Raw genomic sequence first — 21,945 nt, 5'->3', positions numbered from 1 at the left:
ATGGAACATCTAGCACTGACCACAGCAGTTTACTCTTTCCAGAGGGCTATGTGCCAGGCACAGCGCTAGGAGCATGACATGCATTATCTCATGGAATCCTCTTGATGGTCTTATGAGTTGGTATCACTATTCCAATTTACAGATAAGGGAACAGGTTTAGAAAGGTGAACTAACTTGCTCAATGTCACATAGCTTTTTAGTAGAATTAGGATCTAAATCCAGAGTCTGACTCCACAACCTATGCTCTTAATCACCTCTCTTCAGCTTCTCCACAACCTACAGGAAATCCAAAAGAGGATGTCAGAGGATACGTTCCTAAATCCTCATTCCGTAACATAGGAGAAAAGAGGGGCCTCTCTTGTGAAAACTGGAATGACCCATACCGTGAGGGCACTTAGAGATGTTCCTCTTTGAAAAGAACCATTCCCAGATATGGCAAGATCTTTTATTTGCTGTGTGTTTGGGGTGATTAACAATGGATAGTCTTATCTCTGGGATGCCTGTAAAAAAAAAGAGACACCTGCCCCCAGCCCCCCACCCCTAACCTCTGAGGGGCAGCCATGTCTCTAGGACACTGCAAGGAGACCCTGCCCTGGGGTCTGAGAGAAACATCCTCCACACCAGGTGCCTGTTTGCTCTCCTGGAGCCTCTGGCCGTCGCACCCTACTGCATCTCCTTGGTTTGGCTGGGGCACAGGATTAGCCATCCCCAGGAAATGCCTCCCTCCGGTCCAGGCAGGGATCCCAGCGTACACACCCCTGGAGAGAGTGTGTGTGTGTGTGTGTGTGTGTGTGTATTACGGGGCGGGGGGAGATGGTGGAATGCTTCCTTCTCTCCAGGCCAGGGAGAGTTCTGGGGACCACCTGGGGGCCCTCACCCCACCCCCTCCTTGCTGGGGAAGTGCCCAGTCCAGTGCCCCTTCCCCGGCCACCCTCCTCCCCCTGGCTGTGCGGGGGCATGAATCAGCTCTCACAGCTTGTTAAAGCTAGACCTCTTGTTTTCATGCCCTCACCTCAGGAAACAGAGTTACGGCTTTTCCAGCTCCACTCAGCAGGGGGCCAGGGTCCTCACTTTATAAACATCCCCAAGCCTGTGAGAACAGAGGGCACGGAGATGGTGTAAGACAGGCGCCCAGGGGAGAGAGACAGAAGCTAAGGCTCAAGGAGAGGAACAGAGAAGAGCCAAGGAAGACGAGGCCAGAGCAGCCTGAACGGAAGCCAAGAAGGGTCCGAAAGAGCTGTGCTGCCGGAATGGCCCCAAGGACACCCTGGGTGGGACAGGCTGCGGGAACTCGGGGAGGCTGGGGGGTCATCTACTTGGTGGTATCTCTGCTCCTCCAGCACCCAGGAGTCCACAGCAAGTGCTACTTCCAGGCTCAAGGTAAAACTGGGTGAGGCATAAGGAAGGATGGGTGCAGAGGGCACTGGGAGGAAGGGCTCAGAGGTGGTCCTGTTGCAGCAAACCCAGACTCCCTGGAGCTGGGACAGAGGAGAGACCACACGTAGGGGCAGCGTGCCCTTACTCCTCCACTCTGGCTCTAACATTTCCTGTTCTTCCCCAGCCCCCTGCCACTATGAGGGGAAATATTTCACCCTGGGCGAGTCTTGGCTCCGCAAGGACTGCTTCCACTGCACCTGTCTGCATCCGGTCGGTGTGGGCTGCTGTGATACGTGAGTGACCAAAGGTGGCCAGAGAGAATGGCTCCGATATGAGGGACTGAGAGCTGGCCAGGGTGTGACTAGATTGCTCTGATGTGAGAACGAACGGAGTAGCAGTAAGAGGCTGGCTGAACCGACAAGAAGGTGTGAGAGGCTTCAGGCTACAGAGAGAGGGGAGTTAGATGGATCTGGAGGGAAAGTACTCCTGCTATGAAATGAAAAAAATCCATATATGGCAGGCAAGAGAAATACTGCAGGGCCGGGGGCACTGGGGAGACATGGGAGGAGTGCTGGGGAGGGGATGAGGCGCAGGGAGAAAGGTGGACCTTCACTGTCTTGACCCTTCCCCCATCCTTCGGTTCCCCAGGTCCCAGCATCCTATCGACTTCCCTGCGGGCTGTGAGGTACGCCAGGAGGCAGGAACATGCCAGTTCTCCCTCGTGCAAAAATCTGACCCTCGGCTGCCCTGCAAAGGGGGAGGGCCCGACCCAGAGTGGGGCTCAGCTAACACCCCTGTGCCTGCGGCGCCTGCTCCCCACTCCAGCTAAACACAACTGACTGCCCTTCTGCTGACCGCCCACTGCTGCTGCCACTTCCAGGGAAACCACTAGCAGCTGCTGATTTATTCTGAATAAATAAGTTAACGCTCCAGCCGAAAGCCTGTCTCTCATTATCTGTGCCACTGGACCCCAGGTGGGAACAATGGGCCCTACTAGAGCCCAGGGGCTGAGTTCTCAGGATCCTGAAGAAGGCTGTGCCACGTGGGTCAGTTTCAGATGGTTATAGTGCTGGTGCTGGGGCCAGGGGCCGCGTAGGAGGCCAGGGTAGGGCTTGTAGGCAGCACCTTGATGGGCAGGTCCCAGCTGAAGGTGTCCACAGGCACTTGCTCAGGTCCCGTCCAGGTGGCGGGCTCAGGCTGTTCCACAGGAGGTAGGAGCACCAAACCGGGTTCTCGGGAGGTGACAAACTCAAAATGCAAACGCCACTTCAAGGATACTGAGGTGGGTGGGGGTGGGGGTGGGGGGGGGAGATAAAGGCAGAAGCATTTAGACGCCAGGAGTAAAAGCCAAAGACAGGATGTGGTTAGTAAATTAGAAAACAAAAACGAAACCCTGTATTCAGGAAGAGCAGGGAAGTCATGGGGCAGGGAGCCAGGATTGAGAATTTCGCTCAAGAAATCTAGTGTGTTGTCACTGGAAACATGACAATAAGGACAAGAGCATCAGGTACCTAAGAACCCAAGTGTGGGACAGTCAGGACTTGGTAGCTTGAAGCAAATGCTCTTTGGAATCAGAGTGAGGAATCAGAGATAAGTGCACCACAGGGTCCCAGTGGGCAGGGGGAGAGGAGATCTGCACAGCTGTTAAGAATTTAGGGGTCCGTGCACCCAAGAAACAGGTTGAAGTTCTGAGGAAGTGTTAAGGGTCAGAGGTTGGATGTGGAAACTTCTGGGCGTGTGTTAGGAACCAGGATCCATTATACAGTACCAAAGCACAGCATTTTACCCTGGGCTCCCCTCGCCCCCAACAATGGTCAGGGTCTCACCAATGGCTGTGCAGAAGCCTGGGGTGGAACTGAGAGGGATGGGGAGAGAGAAGCTGGTTCTGGTTGTGTGTAGGCAGGACTCCTGGTGCCGGGCATGAGTGATGTGGGACACCGAGGGGGCACCTCCTGCCCCGCGGCGCCGCTGGTACTCAGGCTGCACACGCTCCTCTGTCTGTAAGCTCACTGAGAACTGCGATCAAGAAGACAAGGGTGTGTAGGCTGGCACAGGGACGTGCTGACTGGGCGGGAGGGCAGCCCAACCTCATGCTGTTTTACCAGAGGGCCCTGGGTGACACCCACTTCTCCATGCCACCCGTCTCTGCAGGCCCTCTCCTTCCACCCTAACCCTTCAGGCCCAGTTCCCCCAAAGTTCCCGCTCCTCTCTCACCTGCAAACAAGCTACAGTTCCTTCCCCTAAGTTTAAGGTCCCCACCACGTCCTCGCCAAGTCTGTATACAGATTTGAAGATGCCAAATGTCCCAACTTTTCCTCGGCCATCACTGATGTTGTACAGATCTGGGGAGAGACGGACACAGTAAGCCTGGGGTCCATACTGGGGAGTCCAAAAGGTGGGCCTTCCTTTATAATCATGAACTATCTGTGGGTCCTCAGAAGAATGTGGCGGTTAGGAGAGTCTGGCTCTGAGACAGGAATACTACAGGGGAGGAAGGGGCGGGGCAATTCTGGAAGGATCCTCACGGAGGCTGCGGCAGGATGTGGCAGCCATGAGGCGCTCCCCAGCCAGCTCGGTGAGCCATGAATCCTTCTTCCCACCTTCGTCCTCCTCCAGGAATGGACTGGATGGGGCTACAGCCTCATCCTGGGGAAACCGGACATCTTGAAGGCCTAGAGAGAGAGTGAGTGGAGAGGTGGTGGGAGAGAAGAGCAGTGGTTAGGGTTTTAGATGCCAACCGTCAATGTTGAAGGTACAGGGCGCCACAACTGAGGGATAGGCATCTCACCTGTGCTCCAGGACTTTCTCTCCCCAACTCCCTCACACCTTGACTAAGATCAGGAAGCTTCCCTCCAGCCCCTTTCACAAACTCTCTAAAGAGCATTACTGCTTTGGTGAGGCTCTTCCCCAGCCCCTCCCTCCAGGAACCCTTGCTTACCAGTGAGCACAAGAACCCTCAGAGGGACCCTCAGTAAAGTGATGGGTGAGTTGACACGCTGACAGCCAATGGTCAGTTTGTAGACATACTTGACTGACTGACCCCGAAACGAGGGTGGTCCCTCTACAGGCAGCACTTCGCTGTAGGAGTCTGGTTGGGAAGCAGTAGTCAGGGCAGCTGGAAGTAGCCAGAGAGGTCCTCCCTCCAGGAGCCGCAGAAGGCAATCCAGGGGCGCGGGGGCAGTCACTCACATGATTTGGACTCTCCAGGGTCTAGCCTCAGGTCACAGAAGAGGATTTTTGGTGGAGTGGAAAGGATACATTGACCTCTCTCACCTAAAAAATAGAAGACGGCAACTTAATAACCTCATTGTCTAGCGCTGGAGAAGGCTAGCACAGCAAGTGAGGGCAGTAAGCACTGCCAACACAGGGCAACCCAAACTAAGCCACTCCTTTTTCCTCAAGGTGAGACAGGAACAGCTTTACACCACCTAAAACAATAATTACACTCCACCACATCCCCAGTAGGACAGAGACTGTAATGACCCACCGGAACAATCTGACAACTTCACCATTGGGTAACAATGATTCCATCCCTCTGAGGGCAAAAGCCCCATCTCTAACCTCGGTGTGGAAGAAGGACAGTCTGGCTCTCAGGCTGGACATCTGGCTGACTGGAGTCGGGGGGAGGAAGTGCCACTCGACTCTCACTGGCGTGGAACTGGCAGTGGATTTGGGCACTGGCCCAGGCCAGAGCCTCACTATGGGAGCAGGAAAAGAGGGCATCAGAGGGGAGTTCCTGACCTCACAAACGCTCTCCCAAACTCCCTACCACACTGAGAAGACCAACAGAGAGGTGGCTGTCATCCGGATCAGAGAATCCAGAACCCCAAAGAGAAACCATTATACAAAGAGAAGTATACCATAGGTAGCAGGGGGAGGAGAGAGGAAAGGCGAGCTGAGGGCTATGTCACCCACATCTTCTGTTAACTAGCCCTTCCCTACAATGAGAGCACAATGAACAAGGTGGTGGTGATGTAGCCACAGGACGATCTGAGCTCTGGCTCAGCACTACAGATACCAGGCTTCCTCCCAGAAGGGCCGCTTTCTTCAGTACCAGTGTCCCCACCTGGATGCAGAAGTGGCAGTTGGGGGCAGGGGATTGGTGACTGTAACCACACACTCCAGGGCCTCCCCTGCCAGAAACACAGGACCTCTGCTCAGCTCTGCTACCACTTCAATCATGGCAGCTCCGGGATCGGATCTAGAAGGAAACAAGGCGTATCAGAGGTCAGTACCATGGCAGGGAAGGGTGTCTCGGGCGAGCCTGGGGGTGAGGACCGAGGAAACGGGCGTTCAGTACCACGGTGTCAGAGGGAAGCGCCCAGGTTTGGAGTGCGGGAAGGCGGAAGGCAGGTACGGCGGCAGCTGACCGGGCACTGCAGAGGGAGACGGCGCCGCTTAGGGTCCCAGCCCCCCGCCCCTATCGGCGCCAGGTCATCCCCTCTCTTCCCGGCCGGGACCCCCAGGCCACCCCCGACCCCTTCCCTGGAGGTTTCACCTCCCAGCCCGGGGCCCCGGCCGCCCGGCACCTCGCGCCCAAGCTCGGATACCCCTCAGATCGAAACAGGGGGCCAGACTGAAACAGGGTACCCGGTGCCTCGAAGGCCTCGGCCGCCCGCCCCTCCGGGCCCGGGCCAAGTGCGTGGCCGCGGCAGAGGCGGGACTTCCCTCCGAGTCCCTTCCGGCCGGAAGCGCCGGGCTGGCTAGGCCGGAAGGGGCTTGGGTGGGCCGGCCGCCCTGGGTCACCTTCCCAGGGGCTGGTACCCGGGCGCGGGCGCCGCCCCGGACACCGGCCGGCGGGACCTGGCGCCCACCGCTGGGGGGCCTGGTGCCGCGGCCCGGGGACGGGGCCTGGGCTGCGGCGAACTCCCAGGCCGGTCCCGGGGGCGGTGCCTGGAGGGCCGGCCCCGGGGGCTCCTCCCCTCTCCGTGGGCCCAGTCGCCCTTTGGCCGGGCCAGCTAATCACCGCGGCCCAATGACGTCGAGACCCGATCCTTCCCGCCCAGGACCCAGAGAGACAACCGAGGGTGAGACCGTGGCGGCTTTATTGCTGTCGCCGCCGCCGCAGCAGCAACAGCTACCTGGTTGCACGGAGACACCAGCTCGCTTCAGCTTTCCCCCGTGGCCCGCTCTCCTAGACAACACCTAACAACCATCCACGTCCGCATCTGGGCTTGGCTGGCCAGATACTTGGTACCAGAAAGCTCGGAAACTGAAACCACCTAGGTCCTGGAGACCCAGGATCCGGGGAATATGGGAACCGGAGTCCCAGCCTCGGAGCAGACCAGCTGTGCCAAAGGGGATCCACAGGCTTCTTGCCCTGAAAATGGCACGGAGGCTGTGCAGGTTACAGACTGTCCAATCCCTGAGGACAGTCCACCCCAGCATGAACAGGGTTACAGCAGTGCGGAGGACTCCGGGCAGCTGATGGCTTCCTACGAGGGGAAAGCTAAGGGCTACCAGGTGCCTCCCTTTGGCTGGCGCATCTGCCTGGCTCACGAGTTTGCAGAGAAGAGGAAACCCTTTAATGCCAATGACATCTCGCTGAGCAACCTGATAAAGCACTTGGGCATGGGCTTGAGGTGAGTCGATCCCATTGCCTAGAGGACCTTGTGCCTCACTTTGTTCCAGCAGAGGCAGGAAAGGGTGAGAAAGCAGGAGGGTGCCTTGTCCTGGTCAGGTGGCCCCTATTCCCAACATCATCTAAGCCCATAGTTTTGGAGGGTTAGACCAGGTCAGGTCTCTTTGCAACCTACTTCCTTCCAGTAACTTGTCTTTTTAGCAAGAAAGGGCATTTGAGCCTTGTAGTAAGCCTTACAAATCTAGGCTCCCTCTCAGGTGCTCTCTCTTCTCTGAAGACTGCCCTTTGGGATTAGGTATACTTTGTGACAAGGTAGGAAAGATACTCCGGCAGTTTCAGTACTGATACAATGTTGTCTTCTGGAAGGAAAGGGTTCTCAACTCCAGATCCCCCTAAGCAACTGGAGTATTCACTGAACCTCACTCACTTAGGCACAGCATTTAATAGTCCCAACACCCTTTGGCTTCTTTCCTCAAACTCTGGCTCCAGGGAGTGGTTGAGAACCTGCCTGCTCTCAACCCTAAGGAGAGGGTGATGAAAGGTAATATTCAATCTATTCTGGAATAGATGGCCCCTGATATAAAAAGCAAAGAAGACCTTTGACCAGAATGGCCCTGCCTTAGGTGTTCCTAGAGATTAGTTATAATCTTCCAGAGCATTTCCAGGTCCCCCACCCCAGCAAGGGGTTGCAGACAGGCTGAGAGTTTATCCTGTAGGAGGCTGTAGGACTCCTCCGGATCCTCACTGAGTGTTGGGGACCAAGACCCAGTAACAGGGACAGGTGCCTGTGAGGACAGAAAGCATTACCCTGAGGTCATCCTGAGACAGTTGCCACAGTAAACACAGAACTGCAGAGGGAGGCTTCAAGTATGGGAAACCTAGCTTTGACAGCCTCTTAAGTAGAGATTCCTTCTCTTCTGCGGTCAGTGCTGTGGGGCTGGGGTGGAGAGCCCATGGACCTAACCCAAGCCCTTGGCAGTGGGGAGGGCCTGTTGCTGCCTGGGTGTCTGACTCCTCTGACAGTTCCTCTGGGTGCCCTGTACCAGAGCACAGTAATTCCTCCAGGCTGCTTCTGAAACTGACTCGGCTAGTTTTGACCCTAAAAGGCTTTGGGTCAAAACAGGATCTGGGGCCAGGGTATTGAGAGAAGCACCTTGGGGTATATGTGGTGGGAACACTGAGGACAAGAACCTGTCCATGGGCATCTTAGCCCTTCCATCCCTAAGTATAAGCTGAATCACAGATGCCTGAAGCTGTCCTCACCCCTTGGACTCAGATCCCCATCCCAGGACAGGTGGGGATCACTGACACACGGGTTTTGAGATGAGATGAGGTCCTGCACTGAGGAGAATGCAGGGGTGAGACAAGAATTCTGAATGATTAAGTTGAGGTTGAAAAGGACAAATAGATCAGGAATAGCCAGCTGCTCATTGGTGTGAGAGAAACATAGGCCCTAAGAGGGAGCTGAATTGGGGGTACACTGCTCAGGAGCCCCAGTAAGACAGAGTTCTCTTGGCCTCAGAATGGTAAGAACTCAATTTTGGTTGCTCTCGCTTTCAGCCCGAATCCATTCATTCAGTAAATATGTACTGAGTGCTTGTTCTGCGCTAGACACTCCTTTGTTCTGCTATCTTCACATCTTGCATTTCTCCCTCACTGCCCTAATCGGAGCTGTGCCCTCCCTCCATTTGGCAATCCTTTCTGGCCACCAGTTTCAAAGTCCAGTTTCCTCTAAGCTGCAAAGAAGAGCTGCCTTCCCACCATCCCACTGTTCATCTTCCCTCCGTCTCCCCTCACTCCCAGAATGTACCCTCCCTGTTCTTTAATCATATTTCTCCTCCACTTGCTCCTGTCCCTGTTCATTTCTCTTATGTTCCACTGTTTGTACATACGTTCTTTACAAACCCAGCAAATATTTGTTGACTGCAGACCAGGTGCCCTGCCCTGTACTTGAAGCTGTGGGTAATAAGCAACAAGTCTTTGTCGCTGTCCCTTTCCCCATGGAACTGAAAAGTATGTCAGACTCACATGAGGAACACTAAAGTAACAGGACAGTGTCTGATCGGGAGCTGAGATAGTGTACGTACAAGTAATGATGATATGTGACATGTATATTCCACTTTGTAGCTTTCCTATCTATTGTGTCATTTGTGACCTTAGAAGGGCACAGGTGTGCCAATAGAAGGGTATCTATTGTGCCCTTCCAACCATCTGTTGAGGTAGGGACTTGAGGTAGGACTCTACTTCAGCAGGATTACTTACCCCATTACATGGCTATCAGCAGTGTGCTTGAACAATGGGGATAAACGAACTGGTGAGGGAGGAGAGTGGAATTGGGAGAGAGTCCGGCAGGAAGGGGTTGCTTAGTGAGGACCCACTCTGAATGGAAATTGTAGGAAGTAAGATAGGCTGGGGCTTTCCTGGTGGCTCAGATGGTAAAGGATCTGCCTGCAATGCAGGAGATCTGTGTTCAATCCCTGGGTGGGAAGATCCCTTGGAGAAGGAAATGGCGACCCACTCCACTATTCTTGCCTGGAGAATCCCATCGACAGAGTGCCTGAAGAGCTACAGTCCATGGGGTCACAGAGTCAGACACAACTGAGCGACTAACACACACACACACACACACACACACACACACACACACACATACAAGATAGACTGAGACAGATGTCAAAGCCTTGAATCCCAAACAGAATCATTTGCCTATTGGATACAGAGCTGTGATAAGATCAGGATATGTTGGGGGTTTTAGAAGGTTTTTCTGGGATATAATAAGAGAACAAATTAGAAAGCTTACAGTTTAAATGCTGAACTTAAAAAGAGACAGAAAAAGAAAAAAAAAGAAAAAGACTTAAAAGAAGATGGCCCAAAATGTATATGGGTGGGATTTTTTTCACCTTCCACCTAGTGCATTCTCCAGATTTTCAACCTTTCATAATCAGAAGAAAAATCATTTTAAAAAAGAAGCTACTGCAGCAGCCTATGCCTGTTTGAAATTATGTACATGTCCTCTAGAATTTGCTTGGGCAAATCTTTATCCATGGGCATTGGAACCCCTTGGTTTCTGCATTGAAGCCGTTCAAGTTTTGTCAATGGCACCCCACTCCAGTACTCTTGCCTGGAAAATATCACAGACGGAGGAGCCTGGTAGAGTGCAGTCCATGGGGTCGCAAAGAGTCGGACACGACTGAGCGACTTCACTTTCACTTTTCACTTTCATGCATTGGAGAAGGAAATGGCAACCCACTCCAGTACTGTTGCCTGGAAAATCCCGTGGACGCAGGAGCCTGGTAGGCTGCAGTCCATGGGGTCGCTAAGGGTTGGACACGACTGAAGCGACTTCACATGCCTGTTTATGGGGTGGGGGTGATTATAAGTCAGGAAACTAACTGGCCCTTTCAGCACCTCAGACAGAAGCTCCTGGAATAAATTAAATCAGTGGTGGAGTTAGAGGTGAGGAAAGATCAGAGAGCTCCTTCTAAGGAGTAGAAAGGAGAAACAAAGATAGTCCCGTGCCATGACTGGGGGTGACTGGGAAGATGAGAGGACCTTGAACTACAGAGAAGTTGAGAGGAGAAGTTTGAAGTGAAGGCAGTGGGTCCTTGGAACAGTTAAACATGGGAAGTCACAGTGTCCAAAGAGAGAGAGGTGACTGCAGCCTCTTGCCCTGACCCACAGCACCCCTTGCTCCTCAGGTACTTGCAGTGGTGGTACCGTAAGACCCAGGTGGAAAAGAAGAAACCTTTCATCGACCTCATCAACTCTGTGCCCCTGAGACAGATCTACGGTGAGCCTCACTCCAGTCCTGCCCAGTCAGAGAGAGCAGCATCCAGGCCCACTTGGAGCTAGGCAAAGAAGCCTTCAGCTTCTTTAAATTGCACTGACCCATTCCCTAGGGTTCCCCCACCCCAGCTTTATTGAGATATAACTAACATAGAACACTGTATAAGTTTAAAGTGCACAGTGTGTGAATTTGATATTCTCCCCTCACCCCCCACCCCAGGTTTAGGGGAACCCATCTCTATAGTCTAGAAAGTGAGAAATGCGCTCTTTTTCTTCTCCCGTGCCCCTCTGACATCTTGATTCTTTCTCTAGGTTGTCCGTTGGGTGGCATTGGGGGAGGCACTATCACCAGAGGCTGGAGAGGCCAGTTCTGTCGTTGGCAGCTTAATCCTGGAATGTACCAGCACCAGACAGTCATCGCTAACCAAGTAAGAGCCAGGAGGTAGAGCAGAGGTCCCGGACAATACCTCCCAGGCAGGAATGGTCTCTTGGCTAGTGTAGGATGTGGCGATTAGAGATGTACATGATTCCATGTAGTATTTTCAGGATGCTTTCTGTGTGCCAAGCCCTGTGCTGGAGTGTACTATAGGAATGAGACACTCAGAGTTCATGTTCTTTGAAAGAGAAAAGGTACCCCTGGTGCCCTTTATTTCTCTAATAAATGCCTCCCACCTGCCTTGCTGCCCCAGCTCCACTGGTTGAGCCTGTCCCCAGCCACAGAGAGTCAGACAATTCCAGGATCACTTAACCTGCTTGAAAGATCAGAAGGGAAAACAAACCAAAAGTCTGCAAATGCACAGGAACAGAGATGCATGCACAGAGCACCTACTGCTTGCCCTGATTTGCCAGCCGTCAGCCACTTCGTCACTGCTAGGCCTTTGATTGCCAGAGGCATGTGGGCTACCTTTCATCATCTGTCTCTAGTGCCCTCCCATGTTGAGTTGTCCACCAAGTTCCTACTTCCTGTCTGAGGGAGGCCTCCAGCTCATCTTCAAAGGAGAAATGACTAGCAGACCTTGAATCCTATTAATGACACTGCCCTTCCTAGTTCAGGTTCACCAACCCTGCCCAAGGCCCCAGGCTTCCTCTCTGGCTCATCCCTGAGGTATCCTGAGGCGAATGCCTTCCAGAATCATGACTCTTTTTTTGTATAATATTTAATATGTAAAGATAGTTCTACAAGGAAGTACCATTATTATGCCCGTTTTACACATGAGGCAACTAAGTACCATGCCCAAGGTCACATGGTTGGTAAAGGGAAGCAGTGGGATTCAGAACCAGTTTTCTCTGTGGTTACAAGCCTGTAATGTTAACCATTACCTACTATTCCAACAACATAAAAAAAAATTATTTGATGTATACATTAAAGATATTAGGCGTACTTTGAACCGAGGGAGGAGATATTAACCCCTCACAGCCTGTACCCTCCAGAGCAGTCAGGGAGTCAGAATGTAAACACATTATCACATGCTGGACTAGAAGGGTAGGGGGCACACAGGAGAATGGCTCACTGCTTGAGGGGAGAGATGGCATTTGATCTAGGCCTTGAAGCCTGAGGGGTATTACCAAAAGGAGAATGAACATGCGCAAAAGCATGGAGAAGGAAATGTACTGTGCTCAAGCAACAGTATTTGATATGACCAGAAATATAAGGGCTTGAACAAGTAATGAATCTGATGGGCCGGGAGGGGCCACCTCAAGAATGAAACTTTGAAAGCCAGGTAGGTGAGTTTAGATTTTAGCCTGAGGGCCACGGGAGTCATTGAAATATTATAAACACAGACTAATATATCTTGAGTTCTCTGTAAGAAAGATCAGTCTGAAATCCAGATGGGATGGGGCAGAGATGGTGCGGGCCAGTCTTAGGGCAGTTAAGACCAGAGCAGTGAGAAGGGAGAGCAAGCAGGGAGAAAGATGGAGAAGGCACGATTTGCAGTGATTTACTGAGTGTAGGGGGAAGGCCTGTGGACGTGGGTCACCACTGCAGGGTCTGGCAGGGGAGAAGCCACTCTGGGAAGGGGTCTCGTTTGAGATACCTGTTACCCCATTCCAGCCCACGTACCTTCTTGTTTAGTTCACAGTGTGTTTGCGCCGGAGAGGACAGACGGTGTACCAGCAAGTCCTGTCGGTGGAGCGCCCAAGTGTCCTGTGCAGCTGGAACTGGGGTCTATGTGGGTACTTTGCATTCTACCACGCCCTCTATCCCAGAGCCTGGACTGTCTATCAGCTTCCTGGCCAGAACGTCACCCTCACCTGCCGCCAGATCACACCCATCTTACCCCATGACTACCAGGTGAGGCTCCCCCTTGGTTTCCTCTGGGCTCTCCCTTCCCCAGGATCTCTCTCTCCTGGAAGTGTCGTGACCTGTGCGAGAGGGGTGGGGCATGAACTTCACACTGGTTTCCTAGGACCACCAACCAATTGGTCTTCTGTCTCCTAGTAGACAGGCAATGTGGGGAGATGCAAGTGGAAGACACTATATTAGCGGGTATCTGAGTCAGCTCCTCGGTGCCAAGGACTGATCCTGGGAAGTGGGGCCGAAAGGCTACACAGGGGCCATCTGAGTCTGACCTTCTGCTCCCAGGACAGCAGCCTGCCTGTAGGAGTCTTTGTGTGGGATGTGGAAAATGAAGGGGATGAAGCCCTGGAAGTGTCCATCATGTTCTCTATGCGGAACGGACTTGGTGGTGAAGACGACGCCCCCGGGGGGTTGTGGAATGAGCCCTTCTGTCTGGAGCATGATGGGGAGACTGTTCAGGGGCTGCTGCTGCATCATCCAACCCCCCCGAATCCCTACACCATGGCTGTGGCTGCGCGACTCTCGGTATGGAGGCGCCTGCCCTATAGCATTGCCCTGAAGCCCTGCTCTCAGCCTGACCCCTGAGCCCAATCCACTGTGATCTCTTCACTTCTTCAACTCCTGAGTCCCACCCTCACCGTAGCCTTTGAGCTGGTGGAACTTAGAGGCGGGAAGATATAGAGGGGAGTTAGTCAGGAGCCACGCACCTATGGAGTTTCTCCTCACAAAGTCTTTGACCCCTTAACAGGCAGACACAACGGTAACCCACCTTACAGCCTTTGACCCTGACAGCGCCGGGCAGCAGGTGTGGCAGGATCTACTTCTGGATGGACAGCTGGACTCCCTCGCTGGTGATGGGGGGTCTCACGGGGAGGTGGAGGGAAGAGAGAATGTCCCTGTCTTCAGAGCAGGGCTGGGAGGCCTGGTAACCAACAGGCCTTCTTCCTATGTCAGGGATCTCTGTGGCCAAAGTGGGTACTCACTCATTTTGTGCTTCTCTCAGGAAAAAGTCTCCCTTCGCAGAAAGGAGTGGGCATCGCTGGGGCTGTGTGTGTTTCGGGCAAGCTGCCACCACGAGGCCGGCACCGCTTAGAGTTCTCACTGGCTTGGGACATGCCCAGAATCATGTTTGGAGCAAAGGGCCAGGTCTACTACAGGTGACGGGAATGCGAGTGTACACGGATCATGGTGCTGGGGGTCTGAGTGGAGCCCGTGTTCTCATGCCTCCCCTTCTGTCCACCCAGGCGGTACACAAGGTTCTTTGGCCCAGACGGTGATGCAGCACCCGCCCTCAGCCACTATGCCCTGAGGCACTATGCCGACTGGGAAGAGAAGATCTCGGCTTGGCAGAGCCCGGTATTGGAGGACAGGTGCCAGTGGAGCCCGTCTCTTGCCTTTCTCCCAGGCCCTCACACTTTCACTAAGACTCTGATTCACTCTCCACCACCAAAGTCAACAGAGGTGGTCTGGGATTCACTTGGGACCCCTACTTCACTGAACCCCAGAATCCTTCCTTTCCTGAAGTGCCACCCTCATGAGACCATTACCTCCTCCTGCCTCCCCAGATCCTTGCCTGCCTGGTACAAATCTGCACTGTTCAATGAACTTTACTTCCTGGCTGACGGGGGCACAGTATGGCTGGAAGTTCCTGAAGACTCCCTGCCAGAGGAGCTGGTGGGCAGCATGGGCCAGCTCCGCCCCCTCCTGCAGGAGTACGGCCGGTTTGCCTACCTTGAAGGTACGGGCTGCCAAGGGGCGTGGTGTGTGTCCATGAGGCCAGTTAGTGCCCTGCCCCACGGCAGGAGGATGGGTTTTGCCTATCCCAGGGTACTGGCTAGAACATGGAGTGTGATGGTGCCCTACACCCCAATTCTAGAGGTGCAGCTAGGCAGGGCAGTATGAAGAAGCAGCAGGAATTCTGGCAACGTGTTGTCTCCTTCATTTCTCCAGGCCAGGAATACCGCATGTATAACACATACGATGTCCACTTTTATGCTTCCTTCGCCCTCATCATGCTCTGGCCCAAACTTGAGCTCAGCCTTCAGTATGACATGGGTGAGGGTCCCTTTTGTTCCCCTTCTGCTTCTCAGTTCCCCACAGCCCTGAACCTTGGTGGTCCCTGATGCCTCTTCCACTCAGACATATGTGGATCCTGCTCACTTGAGTCCCACACACAGTTCTGTGCGCCACCCCAAGCCTACCCACTCCCTGCCCCGCACCCCCCCTTGTGTATCTGCTCCCCCAGCTCTGGCCACTCTCAGGGAGGACCTGACACAGCGGCGGTTCCTGATGAGTGGGGTAACAGCGCCTGTGAAGAGGAGGAACGTCATCCCCCATGATGTTGGGGACCCAGGTACAAGCCCCTCCAGCACAAGGGTGTGTCTCTCCCTCCGTTTCTGCACCCTCCACCTGAGCCCACTGTGCAGATGACCACATTTCCTCCCCTCCCCAGATGACGAGCCATGGCTCCGGGTCAATGCGTACGAGATCCACGATACTGGAGACTGGAAGGACCTGAACCTGAAGTTTGTGCTGCAGGTCTATCGGGACTATTACCTGACGGGTGACCAATGTTTCTTGAGGGACATGTGGCCTGTGTGTCTGGTAAGGGACATGTGTGCAGTGGTCTGTGTACAAGTGGCATGTTTCTGGGTGTCTGGGGAAAGCCCAGCTGGCTACTGTTGTCTTTTCTTAGTATCTCGGTCTTCAGTATCTTGATCCCTCTTTAGGCCGTGATGGAGTCTGAAATGAAGTTTGACAAGGACCACGATGGACTCATCGAGAATGGAGGCTATGCAGACCAAACCTATGATGGATGGGTCACCACAGGCCCCAGGTTGGGGGGGTAGGGATTTCCAGGGCCTGAGGTGGGGAACTGGGCACCAAGGGATTGTGGGCTCAGTGTGCCTATTATACTGTATGAGAGTGGCTGGAGCTGCCAGGCTGATTCCCCCAACCCGTGTCCCTCATCAGTGCTTACTGCGGAGGACTGTGGCTGGCGGCCGTGGCTGTGATGGTCCAGATGGCTGCTCTGTGTGGGGCACAGGAGGCCCAGAATAAGTTTTCTTCCATCCTTAGCCGGGGCCAGGAAGCCTATGATCGGCTGCTGTGGAATGGTGAGTTGGGGAATCCTAAAGAATCTCAAGGCAGCTCTGGGAGGCAGGAGACTTACTGTGTCCTCCCTCTCCAGGCCGCTACTACAACTACGACTGCAGCTCTCAGCCTCAGTCCTGTAGCATCATGTCTGACCAGTGTGCTGGCCAGTGGTTCCTAAGGGCCAGTGGCCTAGGAGAAGGAGACAGTGAGGTGAGAGACTAGGAGAAGTCCTAGAGAAAGCTGAGGGTTTTTCCTGGGGGTGGGAAGCAAGTATAAAAGACCATGTTTCTTCTCTGTCCCTCTAGGTTTTTCCTACCCAACAGGTGGTCCGTGCTCTCCAAACGATCTTTGAGTTCAATGTCCAGGCCTTTGCAGGAGGGGCCATGGGGGCTGTGAATGGCATGCAGCCCTGTGGTGTTCCCGACACATCCAGCGTCCAGTCTGATGAAGTCTGGGTGGGCGTGGTCTACGGGTTGGCAGCCACCATGATCCAAGAGGTAACTCACTCCCTTCCCCGGCTCTCTGCCATCTGTACCTTGGCTATCAGACTTCTGATAACCTAATTCAATGCCATCTTATCCATCCAGAGAGCCTCCCACCTTCCTTGGCATGCATTCTATTGCCTGTCTTCAGGCTTCTGCCTGTGAGCCAAATTTATCTCCCCCACTAGCCAGGAACTCCCTGAGGGCAGAGACCCTATTATCTCCATCTGTCCAGCTGAAATAGCTATTCAAGGGTTGCCAAGTAATGACTTCCCCCTCTCCCTTACAGGGCCTGACTTGGGAGGGCTTCCGGACAGCTGAAGGCTGCTATCGTACTGTGTGGGAGCGCCTGGGCCTGGCCTTCCAGACTCCTGAGGCGTACTGCCAGCGGCGGGTGTTCCGCTCACTGGCCTACATGCGGCCACTGAGCATCTGGGCCATGCAGCTGGCCCTGCAGCAGCAGCAGCAACATAAAAAGGCCTCTGGGCCAATATCCAAACGGGGCACAGGACTATGCACCAGGCCCAAACGTGGACCAAAGGAAGCCATGGCAAACCCAAGCCCAGAGTGAGCCGTGTGAACTGTGGAAGGAGGCGCTAACAGCCCAGCCTTTAGCCTGACCTTTCCTCTGCCACCACCCCCACCTCCCCGTCTCCTGCAACCCTGAGCCACCAGGACAATCATGCCCTCCCTTCTACCTACCCACCATGCCAGTAAAGAGGGGTTGAGGGTGAACCATGCATCAGAATCACTTATTTATTTCTTTCTTCACCCCATCCCCTCACTGCATGACGTGTTCAGGGAGGTCATCTGATTCTCTTACGCCCTTTCATGGGGTGACAGACATACACAGGTTCAAATAAAAGACCCAGAAACCCAGTGAGTGTGGTGTGTTTGAGTCCTTAGGCTTCCTGACAGGGTACAAGACCTGAGGCTAGCCCTCTCCTACTCCCTTTCCTCCGAACACAGACTAGGGGGCACCAGACTCTGATAAGAGGGCCCCCACATCCTCACATCTAGCCTGAGTATCTGCCCTGCAAGATAACAGATGTGGGGCTGGGAGTAGGGAGCCATCCTTCCTCTCTTGTGAGATTTGCATGCAGGGGAGATATGGAATCTGGGCAGGAGCACCCTGAGAAACCATCAGGCAGTGGCAATTGCAGGGGAGGCTCTGCTCTAGGAGCCTGGGGCATGAGATGGAAGAGGCAGCAAGAGTTGCTAGCAGCCTGGAGCTCAGGGTTCAAGCTGTCCTTTGGTACCTCTGACTGCAGGGCAGGTGGCTCCAGCTGCGGGGGGTCCTCGCTGGGGAGGGCACGAAGCTGACGGGACAACACTGAGGAGACAAAGCCTGTTCAGGGGCAGGCTGGGGCTCTCCCCTAGCCCCTCCCTAGTGGTATCCTCATGGAGCTCTCACCTCTGTGCTCAGCCGGCAGGCTCCCCCTTGTGTCCGAGGAGTACATAGCAGGTACGAGGAGGAGACAGAAGGAGAACAGTAGAACCTGGAGCACAGGAGAAAAGAGATGAAGAAGGGCTCTGCATTGCACCCCTCTCCCTGCCACCTGAGAAAAGAATATCTCCTTCCATCACCATCCTCACCAAGACACAGGTGCTGCTGCTGCTGGCTTTGTTTGCTGTCTGAATCACCATGGCCTGGAGTCTCCTCAGCTGATCCAAAAGGGACCTATAAGGGGACAGTGAGCACCCCCAGCCTGGCACCTTGCCATACAACAAAACCCTCCTGTTAAGGCCATCCTCTCTATGTGTGCTCTGGATCCTCTCTTACTTTTTGCAAGTGATCTCTTCTGTGACCAAAATATCAGACCTCATTAACACAAACACACACGTCTCTGCCCTGACTTAAACTTCTTTTGCAAACCCCTTCAGTGGTTCTCCACTGCCTGATCAGCTCTGTACACAATCCTCACCAGGGATTATATTCTCTACCTTCTGGCCCAACTCACCTATGTTAGGGTTCCAGCCAGACTGGACTAAGCTGTGTCCTCTCTGCCTAGAATGCTCCCCACCCCCATCCCAGAATCATATCTACTATCAAATGCCATCTGCCACATGAGATCTTACTCCCTCTCTTCCTTCTTAATACTTATACTTGTGAATTTATTCCCTATTACTGTGAGCTTCATGGAATCAGAGACCCATTAAAGACCAAGCATCAGACCTTATACGTGAGAGATGCCCTGTGAGAAATCAAGGATGGAGCAGGAGAAAGATTGAGACAGTATTAAGTGGGAGGGATGAGAAAAGCCTGATGTGAAAGAGTTTCTTACAGATTCTGTTCCTCCAGGAGCTGTACTTTGTTCTGTAGCTCCAGATTCTGGGCTGTGTATTTCAGGACCCTGGAGGAATAACAGGGATGTGGGGACATGGCCTGTATCCTCCCTTCAAAAACCTCATACTTCCAATTACCTGTTTCTCCCACCCCCAAGTCCAGCTCCCTTTCATACCTGCTTTCTAAACCCCCCACATACACCTTCTTCTTCCTGCGGCTCTCTTGAGCAGACTTTTTGTTTCGAATCTTCCTCCGCACCCGTTTCAGAACTTGTTCCTCCATCTGGGAGAAGACAGGAAAAGGGATCCCATCAGAGGTACATTAAACCAAAGAGTTTGAAGGCAACCGAGTTCAATCTTCTCAAAGCATAAATTCCTTCTACAATTTCCCTGACCAATAGGCACTCTGCTTCTGTCTGAATGCTTCTGAGGACCAGGTGTTAATGTCCTCACAAGCCAAACCATTGTAACAATTTTATTAAATAATAATTTTTTTAAAAAACCTTCCTTATCATGAGCCAACATCTGCCTCTGTTATTTCTACCTGTTGGACTTACCTAGCACCTAATCTCTGGGGCTATAATAGAACAAAGGTCTTCAGCTATTTTAAAGCACTTGACATTTCTTCAGAGTTTAAAAAAAAAAAATGGGCAAAAATTTTAACTCATCATCTTATCTCTTCTCAGGATGGACTGCATCTTCTTAATATTTGTCAAAGATAATAGGCTCAAAACTTAAGAAGCTTTTTGGCCAATATAAAGGAAAACAAGATGGTTACTGCCCTTCTAGTGGCAACACTATTAGATAACTGGTATCTAATGATACAACTGGGCTTCCCCAGTGCCTCAGCAGTAAAGAAAAGTGAAAGTGAAAGTGAAGTCGCTCAGTCGTGTCCCACTCTGTGCGACCCCATAGACAGCAGCCTACCAGGCTCCTCCGTCCATGGGATTTTCCAGGCAAGAGTACTGGAGTGGGGTGTCATTGCCTTCTCTTCTTCAGCAGTAAAGAATCCGCCTACAATGCAGGCGACTCAGGAAACAGGTTCCATCCCTGGGTCGGGATGATCCCCTGGAGAAGGAAATTGTAACGTACTCCAGTATTCTTCTCTGAGAAATCCCATGGACAGAGGAGACTGGCGGGCCACAGTCCATGGAATTGCAAAGAGTTGGACACAACTTAGCGACCAAACAACAACAACAACTGAATCTGATGATACAGCTTCTAAACCCCATTCTCTTCCTTAGTAGCCATATCACACTGTTGACTCAACTTGTACTTTTTTTTAGCCACACCTCGCAGCTTGTGGGATCTCAGTTCCCAGATCAGGGGATTGCACCCTGGTGAGACCAGGATTGCACCCTCACCCTGAGCAGTGAAAGCACAGAGTCCTAACCACTGGATTGCCAGGGAATTGGCTCAACTTATATTTTTAAGAAATTAAAATTCAGCTAACCTTTCTGTTAACAGACATTGATTTCATCATAGTATCACAATACCGTGCGTGTGAAGCTGCCACTCATTGCTTGAAACTCCAAATTTTACATTTATTCTTGTTATACTACTTAATCCAGCCTTGATGAACTCTAATACTTAATTTACTATTCAGCTACAGGTAAATTAGCATGAAACCAGTGAAATATAAGTATCACAGCCCCGTGGTTGTACAGTACTTTCCAAATCCCTTTACTAATATTACCCTGATAATTTTGAATTCTTAGTTAAAAAGAACACCAAAACTTATACAAGCACTACAAACCAGGATCTGTCCTTGCAAGCAGTATACTAACCACATCCTCCAGCTTCCTACTCAAAAATGTGCTAATCTCTCACCTCAGTTCTTTTTCAAGTTACTGATACAAAATTAACAGAACTGGCCTACTTGGAACACACAACCCCCGTCCCCACAATGGGAGACTTACCTTAGTGAGCGGAAGCATCCCAGGCAAAGTAAGCCCCTCCTTCTCCAACAGCCTTTTCTCCTCCTCAGTCAGTATCAGCCTAGCAATCTCCTGCGGTTCCGGAGAGGTGGGCAGCAGAGTTGCAAAGGGATTTCAGAAAGTAACGCGGAATACTGCCCCGACCCGCGCAATACGGGAATAACCCTCCTGTAAATCAAGTCAAGTACCTGATCTGCCGGCTCCTCCACACGCAGTGGAGTCATCTGAGCCCTCTCTTTTTCATAGCTCTCATTATCTGCAAAAGGGCAAATATGAATAGTCAGGCCCTGGAGTCCTCTCCTTTCCCAAACTTCACTTATTTCAGGCTTACCGAGATCTATGGAGACATGCTCTTGTGACAGAGAATAGGTGTGGTCATGCTGGACAAGACAGGGGTCAGAGTTGCTGAAAACGTTCAACACTGCTGGGGGACTCGGCAGGCAGCTCAGGAAATCCTCCACGTCCCAGTCGCTCAGAGACTGCACAGGGTTCAAATTAACAGGCTTTGACCATCACCACCCCCTGCCTCAGGGACACCCCGCCCACCAACCCGCCTCACGCCTCCCCGACTCAAAGCCCCCCAACTCACCTCAGAAAGTGGCAGCTCCCAATCCGGCGGAGACGTCAAGGCCTCGTCGGGCGCCGCACCCAAACCACCGCTTTCTTCTAGCAGAAAGCCTAGCAGGTCGTGGTCACCCGGGTCCAACGCCAGCTCCATATGAGACATTTACGGAAAAGATGCGCAGAAACACAGGAGTTCACTTCGCCACCCGGACCCTATCCCCAGCCAGGCGTAACCGCGATCGACTGTCAGTCGGCCCCACCTATCGGCTCTCCAGCGGCGTTTTCCTCCTAGCTGCAGGCGATGGCTCTGAAACCGGGACACGCCTCCCAGACTCCACTCCCCGCTAGACTTCCAACAGAACACAAGTGACGAACATACCCGCGAGGCATGCCGGGAGTTGGAGTCCCCCCACCCGACCCCGACGCGGAGGCGGCCGCAGTACGCGCCACGTCCAGGGCGCGATGCAAATAGAGGGGACATGCCTTCCGCCCCCGCAGTTCCTGAGGGCGGGCATTCTGAGGAAGCGGCTCCGCCCC

The 21,945-nt window shown here is 53.0% G+C and overlaps 4 protein-coding genes across 13 annotated transcripts; 2 read left to right on the top strand and 2 right to left on the bottom strand.

Annotated features, from left to right (window-relative positions):
* Positions 1–431: 431 nt before the first annotated feature.
* Positions 432–6,128, bottom strand: RGP1 (RGP1 homolog, RAB6A GEF complex partner 1). 8 transcript variants are annotated; one of them, XR_003512285.1, is made up of 12 exons: positions 5,907–6,018; positions 5,678–5,753; positions 5,444–5,578; positions 4,939–5,075; positions 4,567–4,650; positions 4,316–4,465; positions 3,903–4,049; positions 3,592–3,719; positions 3,204–3,393; positions 2,503–2,654; positions 1,013–1,090; positions 432–758 (listed from the first exon to the last, which is right to left on the bottom strand). XR_003512285.1 is itself a non-coding variant. In XM_027549628.1 (11 exons), exons 3-11 carry the CDS (start codon positions 5,557–5,559, stop codon positions 1,073–1,075), a joined length of 1,122 nt encoding a protein of 373 aa, XP_027405429.1. In that variant the 5' UTR covers positions 5,560–5,578; positions 5,678–5,753; positions 5,907–6,018; the 3' UTR covers positions 432–1,072. The 8 variants fall into 8 exon arrangements, 6 of the variants coding, with proteins under 6 accessions (XP_027405429.1, XP_027405424.1, XP_027405423.1 ...); XR_003512284.1 differs by having other exon boundaries at positions 1,013–2,654; XM_027549628.1 differs by having other exon boundaries at positions 432–1,090.
* Positions 1,251–2,206, top strand: MSMP (microseminoprotein, prostate associated). The gene is made up of 3 exons (XM_027549629.1): positions 1,251–1,380; positions 1,562–1,670; positions 2,026–2,206. The coding sequence occupies exons 1-3, from the start codon at positions 1,251–1,253 to the stop codon at positions 2,204–2,206; spliced, it is 420 nt and encodes a 139-aa protein (XP_027405430.1).
* On the top strand, positions 6,115–17,500 carry GBA2 (glucosylceramidase beta 2). 2 transcript variants are annotated; one of them, XM_027549618.1, is made up of 17 exons: positions 6,115–6,959; positions 10,657–10,748; positions 11,057–11,172; positions 12,819–13,037; positions 13,329–13,568; positions 13,792–13,894; positions 14,047–14,200; positions 14,288–14,413; positions 14,609–14,781; positions 14,994–15,098; positions 15,289–15,396; positions 15,496–15,647; positions 15,773–15,879; positions 16,017–16,159; positions 16,234–16,349; positions 16,445–16,636; positions 16,911–17,500. In XM_027549618.1, the coding sequence occupies exons 1-17, from the start codon at positions 6,631–6,633 to the stop codon at positions 17,190–17,192; spliced, it is 2,757 nt and encodes a 918-aa protein (XP_027405419.1). In that variant the 5' UTR covers positions 6,115–6,630; the 3' UTR covers positions 17,193–17,500. The 2 variants fall into 2 exon arrangements, with proteins under 2 accessions (XP_027405419.1, XP_027405420.1); XM_027549619.1 differs by having other exon boundaries at positions 6,424–6,959; positions 15,496–15,581.
* CREB3 (cAMP responsive element binding protein 3) lies at positions 17,360–21,887 on the bottom strand. 2 transcript variants are annotated; one of them, XM_027549621.1, is made up of 9 exons: positions 21,434–21,887; positions 21,176–21,323; positions 21,033–21,100; positions 20,827–20,916; positions 19,084–19,190; positions 18,907–18,975; positions 18,218–18,302; positions 18,036–18,120; positions 17,360–17,954 (listed from the first exon to the last, which is right to left on the bottom strand). In XM_027549621.1, exons 1-9 carry the CDS (start codon positions 21,569–21,571, stop codon positions 17,638–17,640), a joined length of 1,107 nt encoding a protein of 368 aa, XP_027405422.1. In that variant the 5' UTR covers positions 21,572–21,887; the 3' UTR covers positions 17,360–17,637. The 2 variants fall into 2 exon arrangements, with proteins under 2 accessions (XP_027405422.1, XP_027405421.1); XM_027549620.1 differs by having other exon boundaries at positions 21,033–21,323.
* Between the last annotated feature and the right edge of the window lie 58 nt (positions 21,888–21,945).

This window comes from Bos indicus x Bos taurus, chromosome 8, assembly GCF_003369695.1.
Source record: "Bos indicus x Bos taurus breed Angus x Brahman F1 hybrid chromosome 8, Bos_hybrid_MaternalHap_v2.0, whole genome shotgun sequence".
Taxonomy (NCBI): Eukaryota; Metazoa; Chordata; class Mammalia; order Artiodactyla; family Bovidae; genus Bos; species Bos indicus x Bos taurus.
The sequence above is the reverse complement of the archived record's forward strand: the minus strand, read 5'-3'. Positions and strand labels throughout refer to the sequence as shown.

Excerpts from the sequence above, each read along its gene's own strand:
- CREB3 (XM_027549620.1), bottom strand. The coding sequence starts at position 21,571 with ATGTCTCATATGGAGCTGGCGTTGGACCCGGGTGACCACGACCTGCTA. Across the intron at positions 19,191-20,826 it reads GGATGCTTCCGCTCACTAAG|ATGGAGGAACAAGTTCTGAA; the intron begins GTAAGTCTCCCA and ends GTCTTCTCCCAG. Across the intron at positions 17,955-18,035 it reads CCTGCCGGCTGAGCACAGAG|TGTTGTCCCGTCAGCTTCGT; the intron begins GTGAGAGCTCCA and ends TTGTCTCCTCAG.
- RGP1 (XM_027549623.1), bottom strand. The coding sequence starts at position 5,559 with ATGATTGAAGTGGTAGCAGAGCTGAGCAGAGGTCCTGTGTTTCTGGCA. Across the intron at positions 5,076-5,443 it reads ACTGCCACTTCTGCATCCAG|TGAGGCTCTGGCCTGGGCCA; the intron begins GTGGGGACACTG and ends CTGCTCCCATAG. Across the intron at positions 2,655-3,203 it reads AGGCTTCTGCACAGCCATTG|TATCCTTGAAGTGGCGTTTG; the intron begins GTGAGACCCTGA and ends CACCCACCTCAG.
- MSMP (XM_027549629.1), top strand. The coding sequence starts at position 1,251 with ATGGCCCCAAGGACACCCTGGGTGGGACAGGCTGCGGGAACTCGGGGA. Across the intron at positions 1,381-1,561 it reads GTGCTACTTCCAGGCTCAAG|CCCCCTGCCACTATGAGGGG; the intron begins GTAAAACTGGGT and ends GTTCTTCCCCAG. Across the intron at positions 1,671-2,025 it reads GGTGTGGGCTGCTGTGATAC|GTCCCAGCATCCTATCGACT; the intron begins GTGAGTGACCAA and ends TCGGTTCCCCAG.
- GBA2 (XM_027549618.1), top strand. The coding sequence starts at position 6,631 with ATGGGAACCGGAGTCCCAGCCTCGGAGCAGACCAGCTGTGCCAAAGGG. Across the intron at positions 6,960-10,656 it reads CACTTGGGCATGGGCTTGAG|GTACTTGCAGTGGTGGTACC; the intron begins GTGAGTCGATCC and ends CTTGCTCCTCAG. Across the intron at positions 15,099-15,288 it reads CAGCCTTCAGTATGACATGG|CTCTGGCCACTCTCAGGGAG; the intron begins GTGAGGGTCCCT and ends CTGCTCCCCCAG.